The sequence below is a fragment of the Amblyomma mixtum genome, chromosome 1 (genome assembly GCF_055824585.1).
Source record: "Amblyomma mixtum isolate Tamu chromosome 1, ASM5582458v1, whole genome shotgun sequence".
Lineage (NCBI taxonomy): Eukaryota > Metazoa > Arthropoda > Arachnida > Ixodida > Ixodidae > Amblyomma > Amblyomma mixtum.
The window spans coordinates 10,599,562-10,620,184 of record NC_143012.1 but is presented as its reverse complement, the minus strand read 5'-3'; the positions used below and the strand labels follow the sequence as shown (position 1 = coordinate 10,620,184).

At 45.5% G+C, this 20,623-nt stretch overlaps 1 protein-coding gene across 1 annotated transcript; it reads left to right on the top strand.

The window, feature by feature from the left end:
- The first annotated feature begins 12,175 nt into the window (after window positions 1-12,175).
- Mettl2 (methyltransferase-like protein) lies at window positions 12,176-19,734 on the top strand. The gene is made up of 8 exons (XM_089542629.1): window positions 12,176-12,329; window positions 13,150-13,241; window positions 13,308-13,504; window positions 14,318-14,367; window positions 15,791-15,851; window positions 17,895-18,031; window positions 18,714-18,886; window positions 19,411-19,734. The coding sequence occupies exons 1-8, from the start codon at window positions 12,250-12,252 to the stop codon at window positions 19,554-19,556; spliced, it is 936 nt and encodes a 311-aa protein (XP_089398755.1). The 5' UTR covers window positions 12,176-12,249; the 3' UTR covers window positions 19,557-19,734.
- Window positions 19,735-20,623: the final 889 nt, after the last annotated feature.

Here is a 20,623-nt window from a genome sequence, read left to right as displayed (position 1 = left end):
TGACTGACTGACGTTAGGAGAAGGAAGGCTTAAATTTAAGGTACATTTGCCTCTTTGGGCCTGAACTAAAACGATTAAAAAGTAATAAGCTCCCCACTGCACCGATGACACACAACCGGCTTAAAGCAATATTAAGCGTAGGATGAGTATGCCCGTCGGGGGGAAATTGTATTTCTGTACGTCCGTAGGTGAAAATATCAATCAAAATGTGAAGAGAGGCTACGAGAGTAGCAAAACCGCACTGCCGAGGAGCGGGCCGGGCAGATTCCCCTTATCTGTCCTGACAAAAGAGGGGTCGGGTGGGATGCGGGAAATGGGAATTGGGTTGTCGAGAACGGGTTATGGGTAGGGAAAGAGTGAGATTTTGAAATTACTACTGATGCAGTCGAGCTCCTTTTCAGGCGTCCGCTGAGGGCGAGCATCAGCTCTTTGCCAAATCTGCAGCCCTCGACCTCTAAACGTACTTCCATAGCACGGAACATTTGCCAGGGTCTTTGACCTTCTTAATCTGACAAGGGAACAATGCAGGGTTTTCTTCTTTAAGCCAGGCTCCCCCTACCCGACCTTACTCAGGTTCTAATGCTTTCATGCAACCCAGAGGGTGTTCCGGCGTTTACTCCAAAGTACTAATCACGACGTTTGAACCTTTCATGGTTTTCACACCCGGCAAAAATGTTGAACTTGCCTTATAATAACTGTACGGGATACTATCCTGCTGACCGTCTCTATTTATCCTCCCTTGACCTTCCCTCATCTGATGTGGTGAGGGTTCCCGGAACCACACTGGGGCATGGAGCAGGGTGAGATCAGAGAGTAGAGTTTGTTACGGAACAAACGCGAGTTAATACTACTGCCCCTAATCTTTGTACTATTTGTTCACACTCAAAGCCACCGGCACTCGGTTTATCATTTTACTTGTGACGCGAGATGCGACCATACTTATCTCGGATGATTGCATCCACGCACACTGCTTCCACACTGTTCCAGATTGCTGTACTTGTTCTGGCGCCCTATCGCGATGGTTACTTGCCAGCTTTAAACTGAGCGCGGCTGAGAGCAGTACGCATTCTGTTCAACGGCCGCCGAGCCTGTTTGTTGCTACAGCCGCCACCAAGTTGTTAAATTCTTTTTGGGTGCAAGTTCACCCAATAAAGAGTTTGAATTTTACTCCACTTTGCTCGATCATAGTCGACGGAATTGTCACTACCACGTGACAATATCCTAACCGAAATCTCAAGAAGAAATGGATGTAACCAGTGAGTGTATTGCGGAAAGCAGGGCACCAATGAACCCTTCAGGTAAAGATATGCATGGTGTATTCGGTCTTTAACTTCCCGATACATGGGTTATGAAGGACGTAGAGTGGAGGGATCCGGTTTAATTTTGACCATCTGGGGTTCTCTATCGTGCGCGGACATAGCACTCCACACGGGTATTCGATACTGCGACCTTGGAATGAACAGCCGTACGCCACTGCCACTGACGCACCTCGGTGAATCCTCAAGGTAAAGGAGTGCATTCCAAGGAAAGGTAGCCATAGCAGTGGTGGTAGAGAGTCAGGTGGACGGACGATGTTAGAAAGCTTGCGAGGATAACGTGTCTGCAGCTGATGCAAGGAGCGAGAATTCGAAATCAGTGGGATAAGCATTATTTGCCCCGGTTTCCGCCCTTTTCCATATTTGGCGCCCTCTGGGTGGTGGCGATCGAGTTCCACGAGTAGCCAGCTGCGCCTACGAAGTGGCGTGTGCTTGACAGCTGCCGCCATCTGTCGCATGCGGCTGTCACTAACACGAAATGCGCATGGGCAGTAGGAGCTGGCGGTTTTCGTATTCAAACACTGAAGCTGGAGGAGAAGAGGCGCGCATGCGCAAAGCGGCCTCGTGAAAAAGGCGCATTGATGTAGTTTCCTTGATGATGACGATAGTTTGCTTATACATTTTCGCGGACGTAGCGAATGCCACTGACTGTGCGGGCTCATGTTCAAAGCCAGCGGGCACGTTCTGATTCCACTTCCCTTTTTTGCCCGTCTACCTCCCGTGACGTCACTCTTGATGACCGTCAAGACAAGAGCTGGAAAAAGCAAAAGGCCCTAAGGTCAGGCTGGCGTATGTCGGGTTGCCTGCCCTGCACATGAGGAGAGAGGATAACAGGAATGATGGACATGAGAGAAAAAAAATATGGGCAGCTTGGGCACAGGTGCAGGCGGAATTGTGGTACGTTGGAGTACTTAAGGGGAGATGGCCAGTTATTATCTAACCTAACGCTCAAGTATACTTGTTAATTTTCCGTGTGATCATATGCTGCCATAGTACGATTTCTTCTTCGCTTCTCCATAAGACGTCGCTAACCGAAAAAAACGGTTATAATTACAGCAGTAGAATTTTCTTCGGGTAGAGTGCAATATGCAACCAAGAATTCAACAGACTCATTTAAGATGCAAAAGGGAAGAGTGTTCAGCAGTTAAATTGTCCGTGATGAAGGGTCCGTGAAACGCCCCTCTTTCTGTCCCACGTACGAGTTAAAAGTAAGTAACTGAACAGCAAAAAAAAAAAAATAACGATGACCCTCTTCCAACTTTCTTGGTTTGAATGGTACGGCAAAACAGCGCTGACGGCCGGGATGGAAGAAGGCGAGACAGACACATGCGCTCACCTTCTTCCGTCCCGTCCGTCAGCGCTGTTTTGCCGTACCATTCAACATGAACCAACCAGCCCGACTCAGCCCTCTCCTTGAATTTCTTGGTTTCTTTTCGTTCTTCTTTTGTTCTCGTTATTTTTTCTTGCTTTTCTCTCTTTCTTTTCTTCTCTCTTTGTTTTTTCGTTATTTCCATATCATATTTCATTTGGGGCCATACACAAGGCATTTAGGAGTAGTAGCAGTAAGTGGTTTTAATGACATAATAAATGGAAGGAAAATATTTTTGCTGGCCCGGCATCTGCTATCGCTGCTGGAAGCACCGGAGCTGGGGCAGCGGAAATAAAGGATAGCAGGCAGCGTGTAGGAGTGAAAAGAAAGAGGTGAGGGCATAGCAGAAAGGACAGGGGGAGGGGTACACTGTAATAAGTCTATTTACATACTAAAATATTAACATATGTACAGCTCGCGCGCGCGTGTTGATCTGAGACATGTAGAAGGCAGAAGCAAAATTCACCGTGACGCAGTTGTTGTTGTTGTTGTCCTCTAGATAATGGCGCCTACCCACTGCGGGGGATTGGCCAAGACACAGGCCAAATGACAAGGCGTCATTCTTTGCTCGCAGCTGACTTCTTCCTTCACTACACAGAGAAATGAAAACCGCTCATGTTATGCGCGATTCTCGCGCCCCGCGCGGAACATGGCGGAGAGTGCGCGGCAACAAAGTTTAGGCACGGCGATGCTCTTACGGCACGGCCCTCCAAACGCTTATGTCGGGGCCGATGCTGTGGCCAGTGCCGCACGTGGAACGCTCGATGCTGCTGTCGCTAAGAGACGTTGGCACGGCGGGCTTTTCTGTGTTCAAACCGTGGTGACCGATCACTCTCGCTCTCTCTCGTTACCCCCCGTACGCAGCACAGCAAAGTTTGGGCGAGGATAAATGGAAAGAGGCGCAAACTCAATATCGCGCATTCCTACTCTACTTGCCTGGCTTATGCCGCTCGACTTGACTGCCAGATGGGGTGCGACAGCTTTGCATGTTGGATGTTGAACGAACTCGGTGAGCAAAACGCGAGCGAGAGGGGAGTAGGAGAGGGGAGGAGGAGGGAGGGAGGGAGGGACGCCAAAGTAGTAGTATTGCAACGGAAAGAAGCGGAGCTAGTGAAACAATTGACAGCATTGTCAATTTTTTCCTACAACTTTGAAATCACGCTTGAAAAATGTGTCCCGGGTGTTAGAAGAGGATTGATCCAGCACTCAGCATTCGATCCTCTCAAGTTGGACTCCTCTGTAAAGCGTGCTTTGCCGCGATAAGATCTCAGATGAGGCGAAGCACTTTAAATACGTTCCAATGTTTTACATAATTCAAAAGCTCATGAACTGATACCGAACATCAGCAAACTATTAGGTCTAGGCATTATAACTGATCCGTGGACAAAAGCATAATAGTTTTTTTTTTTTTTTTGAAAACATGAAGCGACTCTGACTTCGTCTTTCTTCCACGTCCAGAGACGCGTTACCCAAGATAATGATCTCGTGCATTCTACATAGTGAGGGGCACAATTAACTAGGCTGAATGGCTAAAGCTTCTGCCCTGCAGTGAACTTAATAAGGCTTGTGAGCAGTGGAGATGAAGAGGGAGGATACGGTGAAAAATTGGCGAAGCGGTAGCCTCTCCTGAATCCTTGTTATCTCTTATCACAATGTCCAATTAGCCTAAAGGCGTGCTTTTGCCATTAGTTAACATTTCTCAAGTTTTAAGCGCTTAATGAGAACGTCGTTAATTAAAGAGACAGTCCAATATCGACTACATATATCTTTTGCGTACAATAAAATCTCCTTGCTCAAATAAACGAATACAAGGCTGTGGCAGAGAGCACGACGGCAGGACAATATAAAACCTAATTTTTCCATATGTAGTCTTGCTTTCTCTTGATAGCCGTTGTCTGCAAACCCTGACATCGAGCACACGATATGGAGTTAGCATAGTAATAAGCGCGAGTTGATGCTTACTAGAGAAGAAAATTAATTGAATGATCACTTTAGATACGAGATAACTTCGCAGAAAGGCCGCCGTACCTCACTCAGCTCAGGTAGTGAGTTCGGATCCTACATTTGGCATGTGCCTGTGTTTTTTTCTTGCTGCCTGTAGGATGGTCTTCGATCTAGAATGATTATCAACTTAATTATCTTCTCTAACGAGCAGCGCCATAAAGTAACATTCCGTCAAAGATGTAGATCATTTGTTTTCAATTGCTTGTCTATTTATGGCACGATGTAAAGTAGAGTGAAAATCAACCCCAAGAGTGCCATCAGAAAAGGGATAATAAATCAGATGAAGTTCCAGGTACACAGTACATATGTAACAATTATGCAAGATATATAAAGTACACAGCATTGTTTGCAACTGCTCAAATTCTCATAGATATGCCTTTGACAGGGAAAAGCTGATTTCGCTCAGACGTATGCATCAACGGCAAAGTATAATGTCGTTTCGTCGAAAATTAACTGCAAGTAAGGAAGAACGCAGCGTTGATAATGGCGGTGTCTCCCAATCACCTGAACGATTCAAAAGAAACTCGCCAAATCTTGTAATAAATGATCTCTCACTAAATACTGACACTTTTACGCTCTGGTGGTCTCTCTTCAATGCTAATTAGTGTCGAACAGTTATAGTGAACGATTAAATGCTAAACATTGCCTCTTTTAAACTGTGCTAGTCTCTTCAGTGCTTCTGTGACCGCCTTTCATAGCCGTCGCGTTTCAACAATTAATACCGCTTTTCATCTGCGCCACGTATCATTGCATCTTTTCTGTTCGTATAAGTCCGACGGTGTTCAGGCTTTTTTTTTTTCTTTGTTTGTTCTCTGGCAAAACTGCCGCCACTGGAACGTCCAGCAAGCTGCCCACCTGATGCTGCATAACTGTACAGACAGCAGCTTATGTTTGTATTCTTTTTGTGTACGTGTCATTGCTGACGACTCAAGTGCCGGTAATAGCGGTTACGATCATGTCGTCAGTGCAGCGGCAGCTACCGCGGCTTTCTATAACCCGCACAATTCGGCACCCCTATCTCCCGTTGTTAAACCTTGGCAAACCGGGTCGTTCCGGCGCCAGTCTACTACGGCGCATGCGCAAAGCCGTCACGGAGGAGTCCGACGAGGCGTTAAGACACGGCGGGATTCCGTTGGCGCCTGCTATAACAAAGCTCCTGCAGTGCGAAATCCTTCAGCGTCCACATAATGAGGCTTCAGCGTTCGCAGGAGACCGGCCGCTCTCTGCAACTGCGATAGCCACGCGGGTGCTTGTACGGACTGGCGTCGACAGATTAGCACTGATCCGGACAGCGCGGACCGATCGATAGGCTCATTCGCCCCTGCTACCCCTCTCTTCCCGTCTCTCTTTCAGAGTTCTCACAAGTTAGTCCACCCTTCTGGATTAGATGGAAGGTCGAAGAGCGGCTCTGATTGTTGGTCACCTTCGAACATCAGCAGCGAACACCGTCGTTTTGTAGCGTTTTACAGTGTAAACTGTTGAAGGCTCATTGTAGGAAAATCGCGTCGTAAGCGCGAAATGACGTCATCATAATGTGGCCGTCATCAGTGACGTCACCATCGGTCATGTCACCCATTGGTCACGTGGCTCATTGGTCACGTGGCTGGCCCATGGCGCAGTATTCTAACTTCATGGTGCGGTATGCAGAGGCAAGTTTGCAGGAAATTAAAGAAAGGAGAGCAATCAGATGATATCCGGTACGAAAATGCATGTTTCGATGCAACATACGCCATTACATAGCATAAAAGGTGAGAGATCATCTACGAAAAGCAGAAAAAAAGGAGTGACTGCGACGAATTCCTTAAAACGCGCCAGTCCTGTCCTTCACGACGTAATCGGGTCAGCTGTCTTTCTCAGAGGCGTTGTAGATGTAAAAAGAAAGCTTTAAAAAAGGTTTGGTTTATGGGGTTTCACGTCCCAGAGCGACTAAGGCTATGAGAGACGCCGTAGTGAAGGGCTACGGAAATTTCGACCACCTGGGGTTCTTTAACGTGCACTGACATCGCGCATGAAGTAACGGAACGTAGCCGGTGGGTGGAACAAAGAATGAACGTTTATTGCTTGGTGTCGCTGGCTTTATAACGACCCAGCAAAGGTCACATGACTGGTGTTGATAAGCAAGAGTGCGACACGTGTGAACCATCCTGCTCATGCTATACATCAGCACGCGTGCTTGATAACACTGCATCACGCGTGCTTGATAATGCTACAGCACAGTAAACGGGCCCCTAGAATTTCGCCTCCATCGAAATTCGACCGCCTCTTTAAAAAAGTCGGTTCATGCATATGTGAACCAGGACAATAAGAATGTAGATGAACACACAGGCGCAGTACATTCATCTGCGCGTTCATATCCGCTGCTGCCTTGCTCCGCGCGTCAATACAACTTTATACTGCATTTGGCTCCACGGGTTAATTCCGGGAAATAGCCGCGACTATCGGCTTAACGGCCCATTTCTTGAAACAATTTACATCATGCTTCTTTGAAATAATCTCCAACTTGTAAAACTGCATTGGTCCGGATGTATTGGGAACGCAGTTTAAATCGCAGTTGGAAAATGTTCTTTTCTGCAGATGCGAAGGCATGACGTCAGGCTGACGTCACCCTCTTTTACCATCGCCTACTACCGATTTGCTCCCTACGGGAGCAGTTTTCCGCGAAGGTCTGCCATCTTCCTTCCCAAAGCATTCAAATTATTAGGGAAAGCCGCCAGTGTGCCTTGCAGGCGCCAATCTGATCGTAGCTGTTAGAGCAGTTGCTTGCTAAAAGCATTTATTTTTGCCTGTCAAATGCTTTAGTATAGTATAATAAAAATACTGTTGTAGTGAGTGAAACAGCTTCTTGGTAGTGCTACTAGGTCACTGTAGTAGTGCTCTGGCTGCTCGCCGAACCATCTCAACAAAGCAACCGCCAAAACACTCGCCGTGTGCGTTGGTGGCGACATCTGTCGTTAGCGGCAGCAGTCACTACCGCGGTCTTTTCAAATATCAAGCTTGTCGCGCAAAATTTCAGACTATCTCGTCGTCGAGAGTACAGGTGTAAGCAATGTAAGCACGAAAGACACTGCTGGAAAAGCATAGCGTATTCTAGGACGGCTCCTAGATACTAATAGCCACACGAGTAAAGGGGAGCGCCCCACATCAGCAGCTTTTGTTTCCTAAGCTTTCCTTCGCCAGCGACAGCGCGCTTGGCTTTCATTGCCTTTTTTTATATATACTGTGTGTCCCAGCTAAAAGTAACCACGCTTGTAAAAAAGAGGATGTTCCCTAGCCCAGTGAGACCAACTAAGGGTTGTTGACAGTCGCGTGTCCTAGTCTGCAGTATTTTTTTATTATGCAAACGTGATTAATTAGCAGAGACTAATTAACTATCTTTTTAATTATTGCCTTCAGGAAGAAAGCGTCAATGCAGGAGTTGTAGATCCCATAAAAAAATAACCGTTTGCCGTGTTTGCAGACAAGTACCACTGATACAGCTTCTATTATTTGACTTAAAAGAAAGCCCGCGAAATACAAAAAGAACCACGTGATAGGGAAGCAGTTTCAGCGCTCCCAAACGACTGATCAAGCACCGACGTCCGCGATGCCGCGGCTTATGTTTGCAACGCTGTCCCGAACAGGGTTCGACGTTTTGAGGTGGTGACGAGATATGCGCCAGGAACTGCTTACGCGTCATGGAAAGTGAGCGGGCACTGCTTTTCAAGGAAGTGAAGCGCGGCTCGCATGGAGCGCTTTTTCACGCGAAACCTCGCCTCTAGTGATAGGAATGTGGCCGTGCCGCTAACTTGCACCGTCACGCGCTGAAGAAACGGTCGGCCTATAGCGCCGATGCGAGAGTTGCTGGCTGTATATCTCGCAACCATCGCAAGACGCCGAAACCCGTGCGGGACAACGTTGCAAAGATAAGCGAATGTCGTTGCTTGGCCGGTCGTCTGGGAGCGCTGAAACTGCTTCCTTATCACGTGGTTCTTTTTGTATTTCGCTGGCTTTCTCTTAAGTCAAATAAAAGAAGCTGTATCAGTGGTACTTGGCTGCAAACACGGCAAACGGACATTTTTTTATGGTATCTACAACTCCTGCATTGACACTTTCTTCCTGAAGGCATTAATTAAAAAGTTAGCTAACTAGCCTCTGCTAATTAATCATGTTTGCATAATCAAAAATACTACAGACTAGGACACGCGACTGGCAACAACCCTCGGTTGGTCTCACGGGGCTAGGGCACTTCGTCTTTTTTTAAATCTTGCTTACATTTAGCTGGGACACCCTGTATATGGTGACCGTGCTGATGGATGGCGCCATGGGACCTGTGTCATCGGCACGCGCATTACGTAATGACGGAAACTCACGCGGCGCTGGCGCCTCGATCGCTCATCAAGCGCCTCCGGGACTCGGGCTGCAGGGCAGAACTTCAGCTCCTTCGCATCACTCGCTGGCTTTTACCACCACGAGACCATGAAGACACTGTTGTTGAGGCATGCGCTGCTCTGACGGCAGCGCTGCACGTATTAGGCACCAGGGGCCGGTGACCTGAAAGTTTCGGCAATGTTCGTTTAGGTGTAACGACGTCGAAAAACAACGCTGATAACGTCTCGAAGCAATATTCATCAAGAAGAAAGCGACAGACTGCGTCAAAGACGCGTCACTCAGTATTTATGTAATTTCTTTAAAGCCACGTTCATGGGCGTCACAATATTAGTTACATTCCTATCTGCGCATTTTGTTCTGAGACCCTTCTGCGCCCCTCTTCTGCTGGCATGCCAAAGCATGTATAAACCTCAGTTTATATACCTTGAATAAACCTCAAGGGGACAGGGGCTGAGCGTGCACGTCTTCTATGCGGACGTATCTGCACAGGCAGCGCGAGGAGCACATCTGTCCCCCTCCCACCCAGGACCGCTCAATCTTGAGAGGGAAGATGTCCTGTATCGGCAGTATCGGTAGCTAAGACAGACATTTCTCTCGCCCTAAAACCTTGCCATTATTTGGCTGGATAGGCGTCCAAAGAATTTATACGCATCTCTTGAGAAAACCCTGAAGGAATATCTCCCGGGCCGCCGCGGTGGCTCAGTGGTTATGTTGCTCGGCTGCTGACCCGAAAGACGCGGGTTCGATCCCGGCCGCGGCGGTCGAATTTCGAAGGAGGCGAAATTCTAGAGGCCCGTATACTGTGCGATCGAAATTTCCGTGTGGTCGAAATTTCCGGAGCCCTTCACTACGGCGTCTCTCATAGCCTGAGTCGCTTTGGGATATTTTACCCACTGATCTCCACTAGGTGGCTGGATGCCGCATTCCCGCTTTCCGAGAGGAGCGCGAGTGAAGCCACCGGAAGTTGGACGACTTGACCCGGAAGTCGGCCGTCTGCTGTGTATTTCAATGCAAACAGTCGCGTCTTTCGCCCTTTCGTTCTCAGTTTTTTGCGCTGTTCTCGTGTAATGTCTGCAGTTATATGAAAGGAACAAGGAAGCTGAATGCGAGAAATGTGATCATTGTGTGCAGAACCCTGCAATTGCAGAGAAACCGAAGAAAATAGGCATGCAGGTCTCACCCTGCCGAGGCAAAGGGGCACGTGCATTAAACGCTATGTGCTTGTCTGGTTCTTGTCTTCCGAGCGTAAAGGAGAAGTAGTGGAATGACAATGACGCTTGGTCATCTTAAAACAGAATTTTTGTGCAGTAAAGAAAAGGCGAACGATGGAGCGGATATCCTTACACTCGAGGAGCTACTCTTTATGGCGGACGATGACTCTTCTCATCGATGGCAGGTGATGTTTATTGCTTTCAGGTGTCATTTACCTTCCAGACGTGCTTTTAACCTAACTCCAAAGCACAGCCACGTTTCAGCAGCACAACACGAGAGAAACAACTGACGAGAAAGACGAATGCTGCAGCGCGCGTGAGAAACGCTGTTAGAAGTCAAGTGCACCAGACATTACGAACAAAAGCCTAATCAGGCATAACTTGCTACAGTACGAAACAGTACATGACACACTCTGTCGAAAAAGCAGTACTATGCCTTCCAGAGGCGCTTATATGAACCAACCGAACACCGCCGGCAACTCACCAGGTAGTGGCCTCGCCCTCGGTTCGGTTCGGTCTAAACATAATTAGGTAAAATGGTCACTGCAAAGTCAGCTACCAAGTGAAGGCTTCCACCTATTCTTTCTCGAATTTATCCTTAATTGATAGCATAATTTGGGCTTGAGCGCGGGAACGTGCATACGCTAGCGCAACAGGACGACACAGAGTTGAGCGGACGAGGCTCCATACCTGCTGTGTGTTCCGGAGTCTGAAAAACCGCGAAAAGCACTCGATGGCGAGTAGCCGGCAGGTTGGAAAAGCCTCCTAGTGTCGTGGAGGAGCCCCAGGTAGCTACTGACCCCGTGTTAGGTTTTCCTCTCTCCGACGGTCGGAGCCCGTTGCGTATGGTGGGTGGTCGGGCATCCCGTGAGTGAGGCCGCACCATTGGGCAATCTCGATGCTCTCCCTGTCCTGGCCAGGCAGGCCAGCAATGGAGTCGAGACAATCGAAGGATATGAACAAAAACCTCGCTGTCCCCATTCCCAGCCTTTGTTCCAACCTATTCCCTACAACCATTCTTCCCATCCATTTGCCCATCCTCTCCGCTACTTCCCAGGGGAGATCAGGGGAGTCTCCCGGCCCGGGCCCGCTCCCCCGGCTGTGGGTCGCTATAGTAGCTTTTCCATTCTATTTTATTTTTCCACCCACGGGTGGTGAAATTACAATTTGCCTGCGGGCCTATTCTTTTATTTTCGAATTGGGTTAAGACTGTTGTACGTACGTGGTGCAGGCAGTGGCTTATTATTTTTATTTCCTTCTCGGTTGCCCCAACCTATTCTTTGTGTGTAGCGGCGTCCTGTCGTCTGCTAGTGTCGTCCCGGCCACTGCGATGCAATGGACGCTTATTTTTGAAACGTCTTTCCCGAAGACTTTGCTGGTCTCGTCGCTCAGTTGACGGCGCAGCAGGTAGGCATTGTCATGGAAAAAGACGAGAACCGCAAAAAGCCGAAATGCTAAATGGAAAACTGAAACTGAAACTGAAAACTTCGTGCACTGCCAAAGGTTGACTTCCTAAACAAGGCCGCTTACTTCCGGTGGCTTCACTTTTTCGGGCGCCCGATGCGCCATCCAGCCCCCTCGCTCGTGAAAGCAGTATTTCGTATTTTTTAAAGTAGCACGCATACGTAAAAAATAGTTTTTAAATAGTAAAAATATTCTTCAATTTACCCATAGTATATTCAACTAATTAGCTGCCGAAAAGCTCCGTCAGCCCTGTCGCCACCGGCAACAACAATGGCAGCCTCCATGCGTTTCTCACAAACCAGCGTGTGGTACGCCTGTAGCTGAATGATCTTGAAGTTCTGAATCTCTGCAATTTTACCCTTTTTTTTTTTTGCTCTGTGTTTGACCCTTAATCACATGGCAGGCTGCGATTCTCTTGTTGTCGGGGCGAGCCACTAGAAATCGTCTCTACCAGCTGAAACCATAGTGTCAAACTGCTTTTGCCGAGGCACATCTGTTGAAGTCGACGTAAAACGAAATGAGTGAAAGTGACAAAAGACCTCAGTTTGGCCAGCGTTATCTGGACGATGACAGCCGAGTCTTTGAGCACAACGCTTGGCAAGTATATAGTTCGTCTTCATTGGTTTTGAGAACGCCGGTGCCATTTCACTCAGCATGCCATCACGATCGCTAAATAATTGTTTAGCCTCAGTATGTTGTCCGTGAGTTTCTGAAGGCCACTAGTTTAAAATTTCCAAGAAAGCATCACCCAGTAAGTGGGAAACAGTTTCTCTGGTGTTTAAGGAGTCCTTGAGCTTTCAAGGGTTCCAGTAAGAGAAAACCGTAATCCATTTTGTCTCTTTTTGGGTTTATTCTGTTGTTTTCCTTTTGAAAAAATGTACAATTCGTATGACTAAAGATATAAGCCTGAAGTCTTTTAGTACTTTAAGCTGGGCTCTGTGAACATAGCCTTTGTGTCCTGCCCTCATCAGGTCCCTCATCTTAATGGCGCTTTAAAAATTGTTTTTATCTCCTTAAAGAACAACATAGACCCATTTTGAGAAATAAATTAATAATTCCGTCACAACTTCGCTCTCTTACCTATAATCTAAGAACGCCTGAGACTTCCAAGGTGTGTGTGTATATTTTCGCAAGAAAAAATCTTGTCTTTGCACTGAAATCGCATCCACATTTATAGTCATCTATTTTGACCCAAATATTGCATTTATTTCACGTATGCATGCGAGGCTACTAAAAGCTAGACACCCTGTACAGACAAGCTAGACTACAACTTGCACTGTGTGCAAGTAAACATTCACAATTGTAGTTGGACATATCGGAAAGGCTTTGCACAGTTGCTGAACTTGTGGTGATTCAAAACACAGCAGAATACTGTACCACTTGGTATTGTGTCAACTGGCTCAACACTCCTCTACAGGGATGATGTGTGCTGGACTGAAGAGCAGCTTAAAGCAGCCCAGCAAAAGATCGACGAGAACTCTGTCTCCAGAGTGGAGCCCGCCCTGAAAGGTGCAGACTGCCACTTTATGAGTAAAGCTATAAAACTTAACAATTTGTGCTTACTATTTTTTACAGACCAGTATGAAGCTGAAGCAGCTCAGTACTGGGACAAGTTTTATGGAATCCATAGCAACCGTTTCTTCAAGGACCGGCATTGGCTCTTTGTTGAGTTTCCAGAGCTTCTTCCCGGAAACACCACTGCAAAGGATGTTCCAAAAGATGACAGTGGGGAAGATTACCCTGGAAAAGGAGCCTCACTAAGGATTCTTGAGGTATGTCGCTTCTACTGCCTTAGGATATAGAAGAAAAAGTACTACTGTATTTTCATGTCCCAAAAACACACTGTTGCCCACTTGAGATATGTCACCCTGGGACGCTCACGACAAATTTCTAATAAGTGCAGCTCTTTAATAAAACAAAAAGGGCTGCACATAAAGATCTTTGCATTTTGAAGCATTTGCCACTGTATTTAATATTAGAATGCCATAACCACTGGGTTGCCACAGCGCATGTTATAGTGTCGCAGATTTAAAGAAGACCAGAGTCAAGATAGGAAAGGAAAGGGAGAATGACGTCCTGTGCATGTCATTTAAGCCTGAGCAACACAGCCCAGCCGAACTGTATTCCACCTCACCTTTTCGTGGATCTTGGAATAAATCCTGGGCACATAGTGATATAGTACTTTAAGAATTGTAGCTCAAGCTGTACCTGACTTTATTACTGCCATTTCAGGGATTTTTTTTCCTCCCAGCGCGACAGTATTTGCTTGTAGTTGAAATTTTGAGTAGTTTCAGCATAAACTATTCTTTTTGTTGTCTGCTGAGCAGCTCTGAGGCTATGGAGGTCGCAGGTTCAATCTTTGCCATAGTGGTCGCAATTCTGTATAGGCAAAATACAAAAAAGCCTGTGTACAGAGTTTTTAGTGCATTTAAAGAAACCCCAGTTGGTTGAAATCAGCTGGAAGCCAAAGCTACACAAAGAAACAAAAAAACAAGATTGTGCAGTGTTCCATTTTACTCACTCTGCAACTAGCAGACACAAAAGTTTGTAGCAAACTTTCATCACTTCAATTTTTCCACTTTCAGATTGGCTGCGGAGTTGGAAATACAGTATTTCCCATTCTGGAAGTGAACAGGTCAGTAAGCCTTTCATTACTGTGCTAACTGAACATTACTTTTGTGTAGATGGCCAGTTAGAAGTGGGTTCTGTAAGTCAACTAGCACCAAAGAAACAAATTTATTTTGTGCATCTTTGGAGTGGAAGACAGTGACTGGAAGAAGCAAGGATTATGATATTCCGAGCACAGTACAGTCCGTTTCTCATTGTGCTTTGCATTTTCTAACCCATGCTTACTATCTGAGGTCATTTGCAGTAGTATGTCTCTGTCAGATGCGGTACAGGCTGTTTCTGATTGTGCTTTGCACTCTCTAACCCAGGGGTTCTCAAACTTTTTTGCTTAGAGGAACCCCAAAAGCCTTCAATAAGTTCCAGGGAACCCCCCCCCCCCCCCCCCCGCTTTCACTTACCAGCAATGTTGTCGAGTGCATTTTTGCAAAGAGAGAGTTGCAAAAGTTAAATGTTTATTGCACAGATTAATACAAATACTAATGTGATGGGTGGTACTGCTTCCCTTTTAAAGGTGCACTGAAGAGGAATCTGAACTTGTCTTTTTGGCGCGGGAACTCGATCTACACGTTCCGAGCTTTCTTAGAAACTGCGATTTACTGCCCTGTGTGGCCGATTTCCCCAATTAAATCGAATTAACGTCCGGCTCCCGCCTTTTTTTTTTAATTCTGCCTCTTACGGTGGGCGGAGTCGACCAACGCGTGGAGCGCCTTTCACCCAGCCCTGTGGCGGCTTGCCGCTCTGCCATCGGCGGAGTAATACGTAGTAGTCCGTAGTAGCAAATAGTCCGCGCGTATATTTATTTCTGCGGGCTTATTTTGCGGCTATATTATCTGCGAATAATGAAACTATTTATTCATGGAAACCTAAAAAACAAAATAAAGCGAAAGCAAAGGCTCCACGGGACTGGGTGAAAGGCGCTCCACGCGTTGGTCGACTCCACCCACCGTACGAGGCAGAATTCAAAAATAAAGGCGGGAGCCGGACGTTAATTTGTTTTAATTGGGGAAATCGACCACACAGGGCAATAAGTCACTGTTTCTAAGAATGCTAGGAACGTGTGGATCGAGTTCCCGCGGCAAAAAGACGTGTTCAGAATCCTCTTCAGTGCACCTTTAAGAGCAAGTCAAAGCGTGGATCAGTAGTACTCAGAGCCAGTCTCATATCAGCTGCCGGGTCAGGGCCGGTGAGAGTTCTCGCGGAACACAAGAAGACAGCCCGCGGAACTCCTGTGTTCCGTGGAACCCAGTTTGAGAACCCCTGCTCTAACCCATACTTATTATCTGTGAGGTCATTTGCAGTAGCCTGTCTCTGTCGTATGGGGCTTTGTACTGCACTTGCTATGGCTGCAATTGTAGTGTTGTCCTAAAAGCAGCCAACCTTGGAAGGCAGACGAGTGAAGCACCGGCTTTTTTGTTGTGTTTTTCACACAGGGACCCTGGGCTGTTTGTGTATGGCTGCGACTTCTCACCAACAGCCATCTCTGTCCTCAAGGTATGCAGATGCCTAATTTGGGTGTCAACCACTATGGAGCTTTTTAATGGCCTCATTTAAAATTTTACCAGTGTATTCAATAAAACACGTCACCCAGTCCATGCCTCATTGTTTTAAGCTGCAAATAATTAGTGAATCCATAGAAAGCACAGAAGAGCATAACTTTCGAAAATCCTTGTAGACGTGCCGTTGTCATTACCGCTGTGTAGCAACTGATACAGTGTGGTCATGTCTTACTCGTATACTGGGGAAAAGATGGAACATTTATTTCTTAACTGTGAGCGTGTTATCTTTGGAAGTAGCTCCGAGAATGTCTTTCGCATCTAGGAAATTTCTAATATAGCAGCATCTTGGAAAATATTTTAATCTAGCTAGCCGACTATGTAAGCACACAGATTCTTCCTTAGTAAGCATTCCGGGCACAAAGCCACCCTGAACACGAGTGATACTGATGCCATCTGCCATGGAAAGGCAGCGTTATAAAAGGTACCACTGCAAACCTAGGTTGATTTTCGTTCTGCAGCATAGGAAGTTGTATGACCCGATGCAAGCAAGCACGAAGTAAAAAAAAAACATGCAGAGAGGAGCGAAAGGCCCGTCTTATGCTTTCTAAGCTCCATTTGTGTGAATTTTTGCCATTTTCCATCAGGAAGTTATGGCTACCTGTCAACAGATGTCCTCTGCAGAGCTGAATTTGTGTCCTGCAGCGGCACAGGGCAATGCAACTAATTTTGTTGCCAACTGTAACCATTTCTTGTAACAATGAATTAATAAAGTACTGCTATTGAATACAGTACTAGATGAAGTAGACTGGCAGCCTTTGTAAAAAATTGAGTGTGACCGAGGTGCCAGCATGCCAAATCGTTTTTTTTTCCCTTACATATAAAATTGTTCCTTGCACAGAACTGTTGGAAATTCTTCTTGCTCAGAGAAGTGCCAAAGTAACTAAATACCCATACTATGCTATGTTTAGAAAGAATTTCTTGACGCTGTGCTGAATGAAAGTGCTAGTGTTTATTTCTTTTCAGCACGGCAGTGTATTAAACTATTCCTCTTCATTGCATTGTTATGAAAAACAAACCAGGTCTTCAATATACTCGAAACATCCAGGTTGGAACTGGACAGTCTGCGTGAGATCAAATCCAAGTAGTATCTCCTTTTGCTCTTAAGGGAGGACGAGGGTCTTAAAACTAACCTTTTTATCTGAGGCTAGAATCTCATGAAATTTCGCACATAGATGTGCTTTTCTCTTCTGATTCCAAATATGTAGTCATAATTAAGCTGGTGGTCCTAGATCAAAAGTTATCGTAAATGATAGAGTGTAATTAGGTAATTTCTTACGCAGCTTTAATGAACTTTCTTATTGCATTTTGCTGCTTTTATTTACATGAATTGATAGCCAGCAAATTCTCATACCCGATGACATTCTTACTTTTTTGTCTAGGCCACATATAAATAGCAATTGACAATTAGCTTAACTAGCTGCAGTGTAAAATACTGCAACCTTTTACTCATGACATAGTATGTCAGCATGACATGCCTTTAGAGAAAAACGAAGAATGTCATCGGGTATGGGAACTCTCTGGCTATCAATTAATGTAAATAAAAGCAACAAAATGCAATGAGAAAGTTTGTTAAAGCTGCGTAAGAAGTTACCTAATTTCATTCTAGACTTTGTAAGATCTAAGACCACCAGCTCAATTATGATTACGTATTTGGCATCAGAAGAGAAAAATGCATCCGTGTGCAAAATTTCATGAGATTCTAGCCATAAATAAAAAAGTTAGTTTTAAGACCCTCGTCCCCCCTTAAAGTGCACTGCCACTGACCTGACAGATTCACTGGAACAAAAGCTTGTATATTTTATGTAGGAAAGTTTGTTCACGCACTCATAGAAGCATTGCGAGCACGCTAGCAGCAAATGGCCTGCCAGTACATACTCCTGAAGTACGTAGAGAAAGCTCTAGGTGCTTCTGTACCTCTTAATACTAGTACTTGTTACTGCCACCTTTTTCGTAATGCTTCTGCCTCAATACTTTGCAGGAGCACAAGGACTATGATGAGAAGCGGTGTCACGCTTTTGTCTGTGACGTGGCGAAAGAGTGGGACGTCCCGTTCCCCGAGCAAAGCTTGGACTTTGTCATGCTCATTTTTGTTCTCAGCGCCATCAGCCCCGACCGGTGAGGACAAGAATCAGATTGCTTTTTTTCTTATAGTCCCGTACAACTCAAAGAACGCAGTGGTGAATGCCCCTCAGAGAAAACCCTCCCGCCAATGCTGTCGACCGGTTGCCATGATATCCAGGCTAATATGTACGGTTAATATGTGGTTAACCCTCTTGTCCCTGCCAGCCCCCTATGATGTCACACTAGCAGTCATGGCAATCAGTCGACGCTGTTTGCTGGAAGGCCTTCTTTAAGGAGCATTTGCTACTGCATTCTTGACTTGTATCATACTATAGACCAGCATTCAGTACTTCTGAAAAAAAAAAAAAATTTAATAATTACCGTGCCGAAAGTATGCACGTAAATGAAATTCTCTCAGCGGGCAGGTAAACATTGTGTTCTTGAGAAAACATAAGATTATATACTTGGCCGTACTGCACGTGATGTCACTGTTAAAATGTTTGCAGAGGCTAAATTACTACCTGATTGTGGCCTAGCTACCATCTGAAACGTCCTTTAGCTACACTTCAGTGGCGAAAATGTTGCACAGTTTGAATTGTTTTGAAGCTCTTTATCAAACCTGCAGCTGAAAGACAGCACTTGTCTCTACTCTATCAATTGACCTGTGTTTGTTACACTAATTTTAATTTGCAGTTAGTATGTTTAGGTTTGACTGTGACGTTTGTTTTATTTCAAGGATGCAGAATGTCATAGACTCTGTGGCCCGGTACCTCAAGCCAGGAGGAAAGGTGATCCTCAGGGACTACGGCCGCTACGACATGGCACAACTCAGGTTCAAGAATGGCCGCTGCATCGAGGACAACTTCTATGTCCGGGGAGACGGGACCAGGGTGTACTTCTTCATGCAAGGTGCCAATTCTGCGTGTTTTCTAAATGAAGTCACAAACATATCGAGTGTAGTCTCGCACCACAAATGCAAGTGCGTATTAAGACCTGTCCACACTGCAGTTATGAAGAACAGTAAAATGTGCTTTGAGACAATGGGATGCGCAACACTTGTGTACGGCCCTGCATGCAAAGAGAAAAAGGCAGTGAACTGTTAACACCATCAGTCCATGGTGCCTTCATGGACTATGGTACTGTTAATTTGCATTTGGATTAATTCAAACCTGTGGTTTATTTGAACCAGTGCTTCGGCCCTGTAAACATGAAGAGTATTATAAAGTCCCCCATTAATTTGAACTCCGAATAACCTGAAAAAATTGCATTTCTATTTTAGTTCAAATTGTTGAGGGTCGATTGAAATTGACCACAGATCAACTGCGTGTCATTGGACACAATGACGTGCGAGTCCACACGTCCTAACATGCCAGATTTGTCATTTGATTTCATCAAAGCTAAAAAATGGAAATCACTTTGTGCTGCCATTCCAGATGAGCTGACGGAGATGTTCACCAAGAGTGGCTTCGTACAGGAGCAGAACCACTTGGACAGAAGGCTGCAGGTCAACCGGGGGAAGCTGTTGCGCATGTACAGGGTATGGATACAGGCGAGGTTCAGGAAGGAGGTGGCCACGTGACAAATGGAGACAGTTAGCACACCTTGAATGATATGAGCTTCTACACTCTCCTGTACATTTCAGGCCACTACTCAGAACTAGAGCTGGGGTCGCTTCATCAGCTTCGTCACAGTCGTCGTCATGGTCGGACTGGTCACATCCATTGATCTTCAATCATAGCCCTGTTCGACCTCATGTGTGGCCACGTTATCCCATGAGCTGTTAAATACAAATTGCATTAAGGGGGGACGAGGGTCTTAAAACTGACCTTTTTATTTGTGGCTAGAATCTGATGAAATTTCGCACTCAGATGTATTTTTCTCTTCTGAATTCGAAAATGTAGTCATAATTGAGCTGGTGGTCTTAGATCAAAAGTTATCTTAAATTTTAGAGTGTAATTAGGTAATTTGTTACGCAGCTTTAATGATCTTTTTCATTGCATTTTGTAGCTTTTAATTGCATGAATTGAGAGCCAGCAAATTCCCACATCCGATGACATTCTTACTTTTTTTGTTTAGGCCACGTATAAATAGCAATTTACAATTAGCTTAACGAGTTGCAGTGTCAATACTGTGACCTTTTACTCTTGACATAGTATGTCAGGATGACATCCCTTCAGAGAAAATTGAAGAATGTCATCGGCTATGGGAACTCTCTGGCTATCAATTCATGTAATTAAAAGCAACAAAATGCAATGAGAAAGTTCATTAAAGCTGCGTAAGAAATTACCTAATTACACTCTAGACTTTGTAAGATCTAAGACCACCAGCTCAATTATGACTACATTTTTGGAATCAGAAGAGAAAAACACACCTGTATGCAAAATTCCATGAGATTCTAGCCATAAATAAAAAAGTTAGTTTTAAGGCCCTCGTCCCCCCTTAAGAATATAGCCCCTGAATTGCTGACAGAAGGCCTTGTAGGCCTTAAATTTGAAAGCACTATAGTACGTATATAAATAATCTCTTTATTATTTTGTGCTTTGGTTTTCTGTGAACCAACGGACACAAATGCTCTGTGGTGGAATAAAATGACTGCTCTCAAATGATTTCATAGATTATTTGAGTTGTGAATCGTGCCACTTAATG

What these genes read in the sequence shown, in the direction of transcription:
- Mettl2 (XM_089542629.1), top strand. Translation starts at nt 12,250, where the DNA reads ATGAGTGAAAGTGACAAAAGACCTCAGTTTGGCCAGCGTTATCTGGAC. An exon ending in CCTCACTAAGGATTCTTGAG is followed by an intron (nt 13,505 to 14,317) that starts GTATGTCGCTTC and finishes TTCCACTTTCAG; the next exon opens with ATTGGCTGCGGAGTTGGAAA. An exon ending in CCCATTCTGGAAGTGAACAG is followed by an intron (nt 14,368 to 15,790) that starts GTCAGTAAGCCT and finishes TTTTTCACACAG; the next exon opens with GGACCCTGGGCTGTTTGTGT.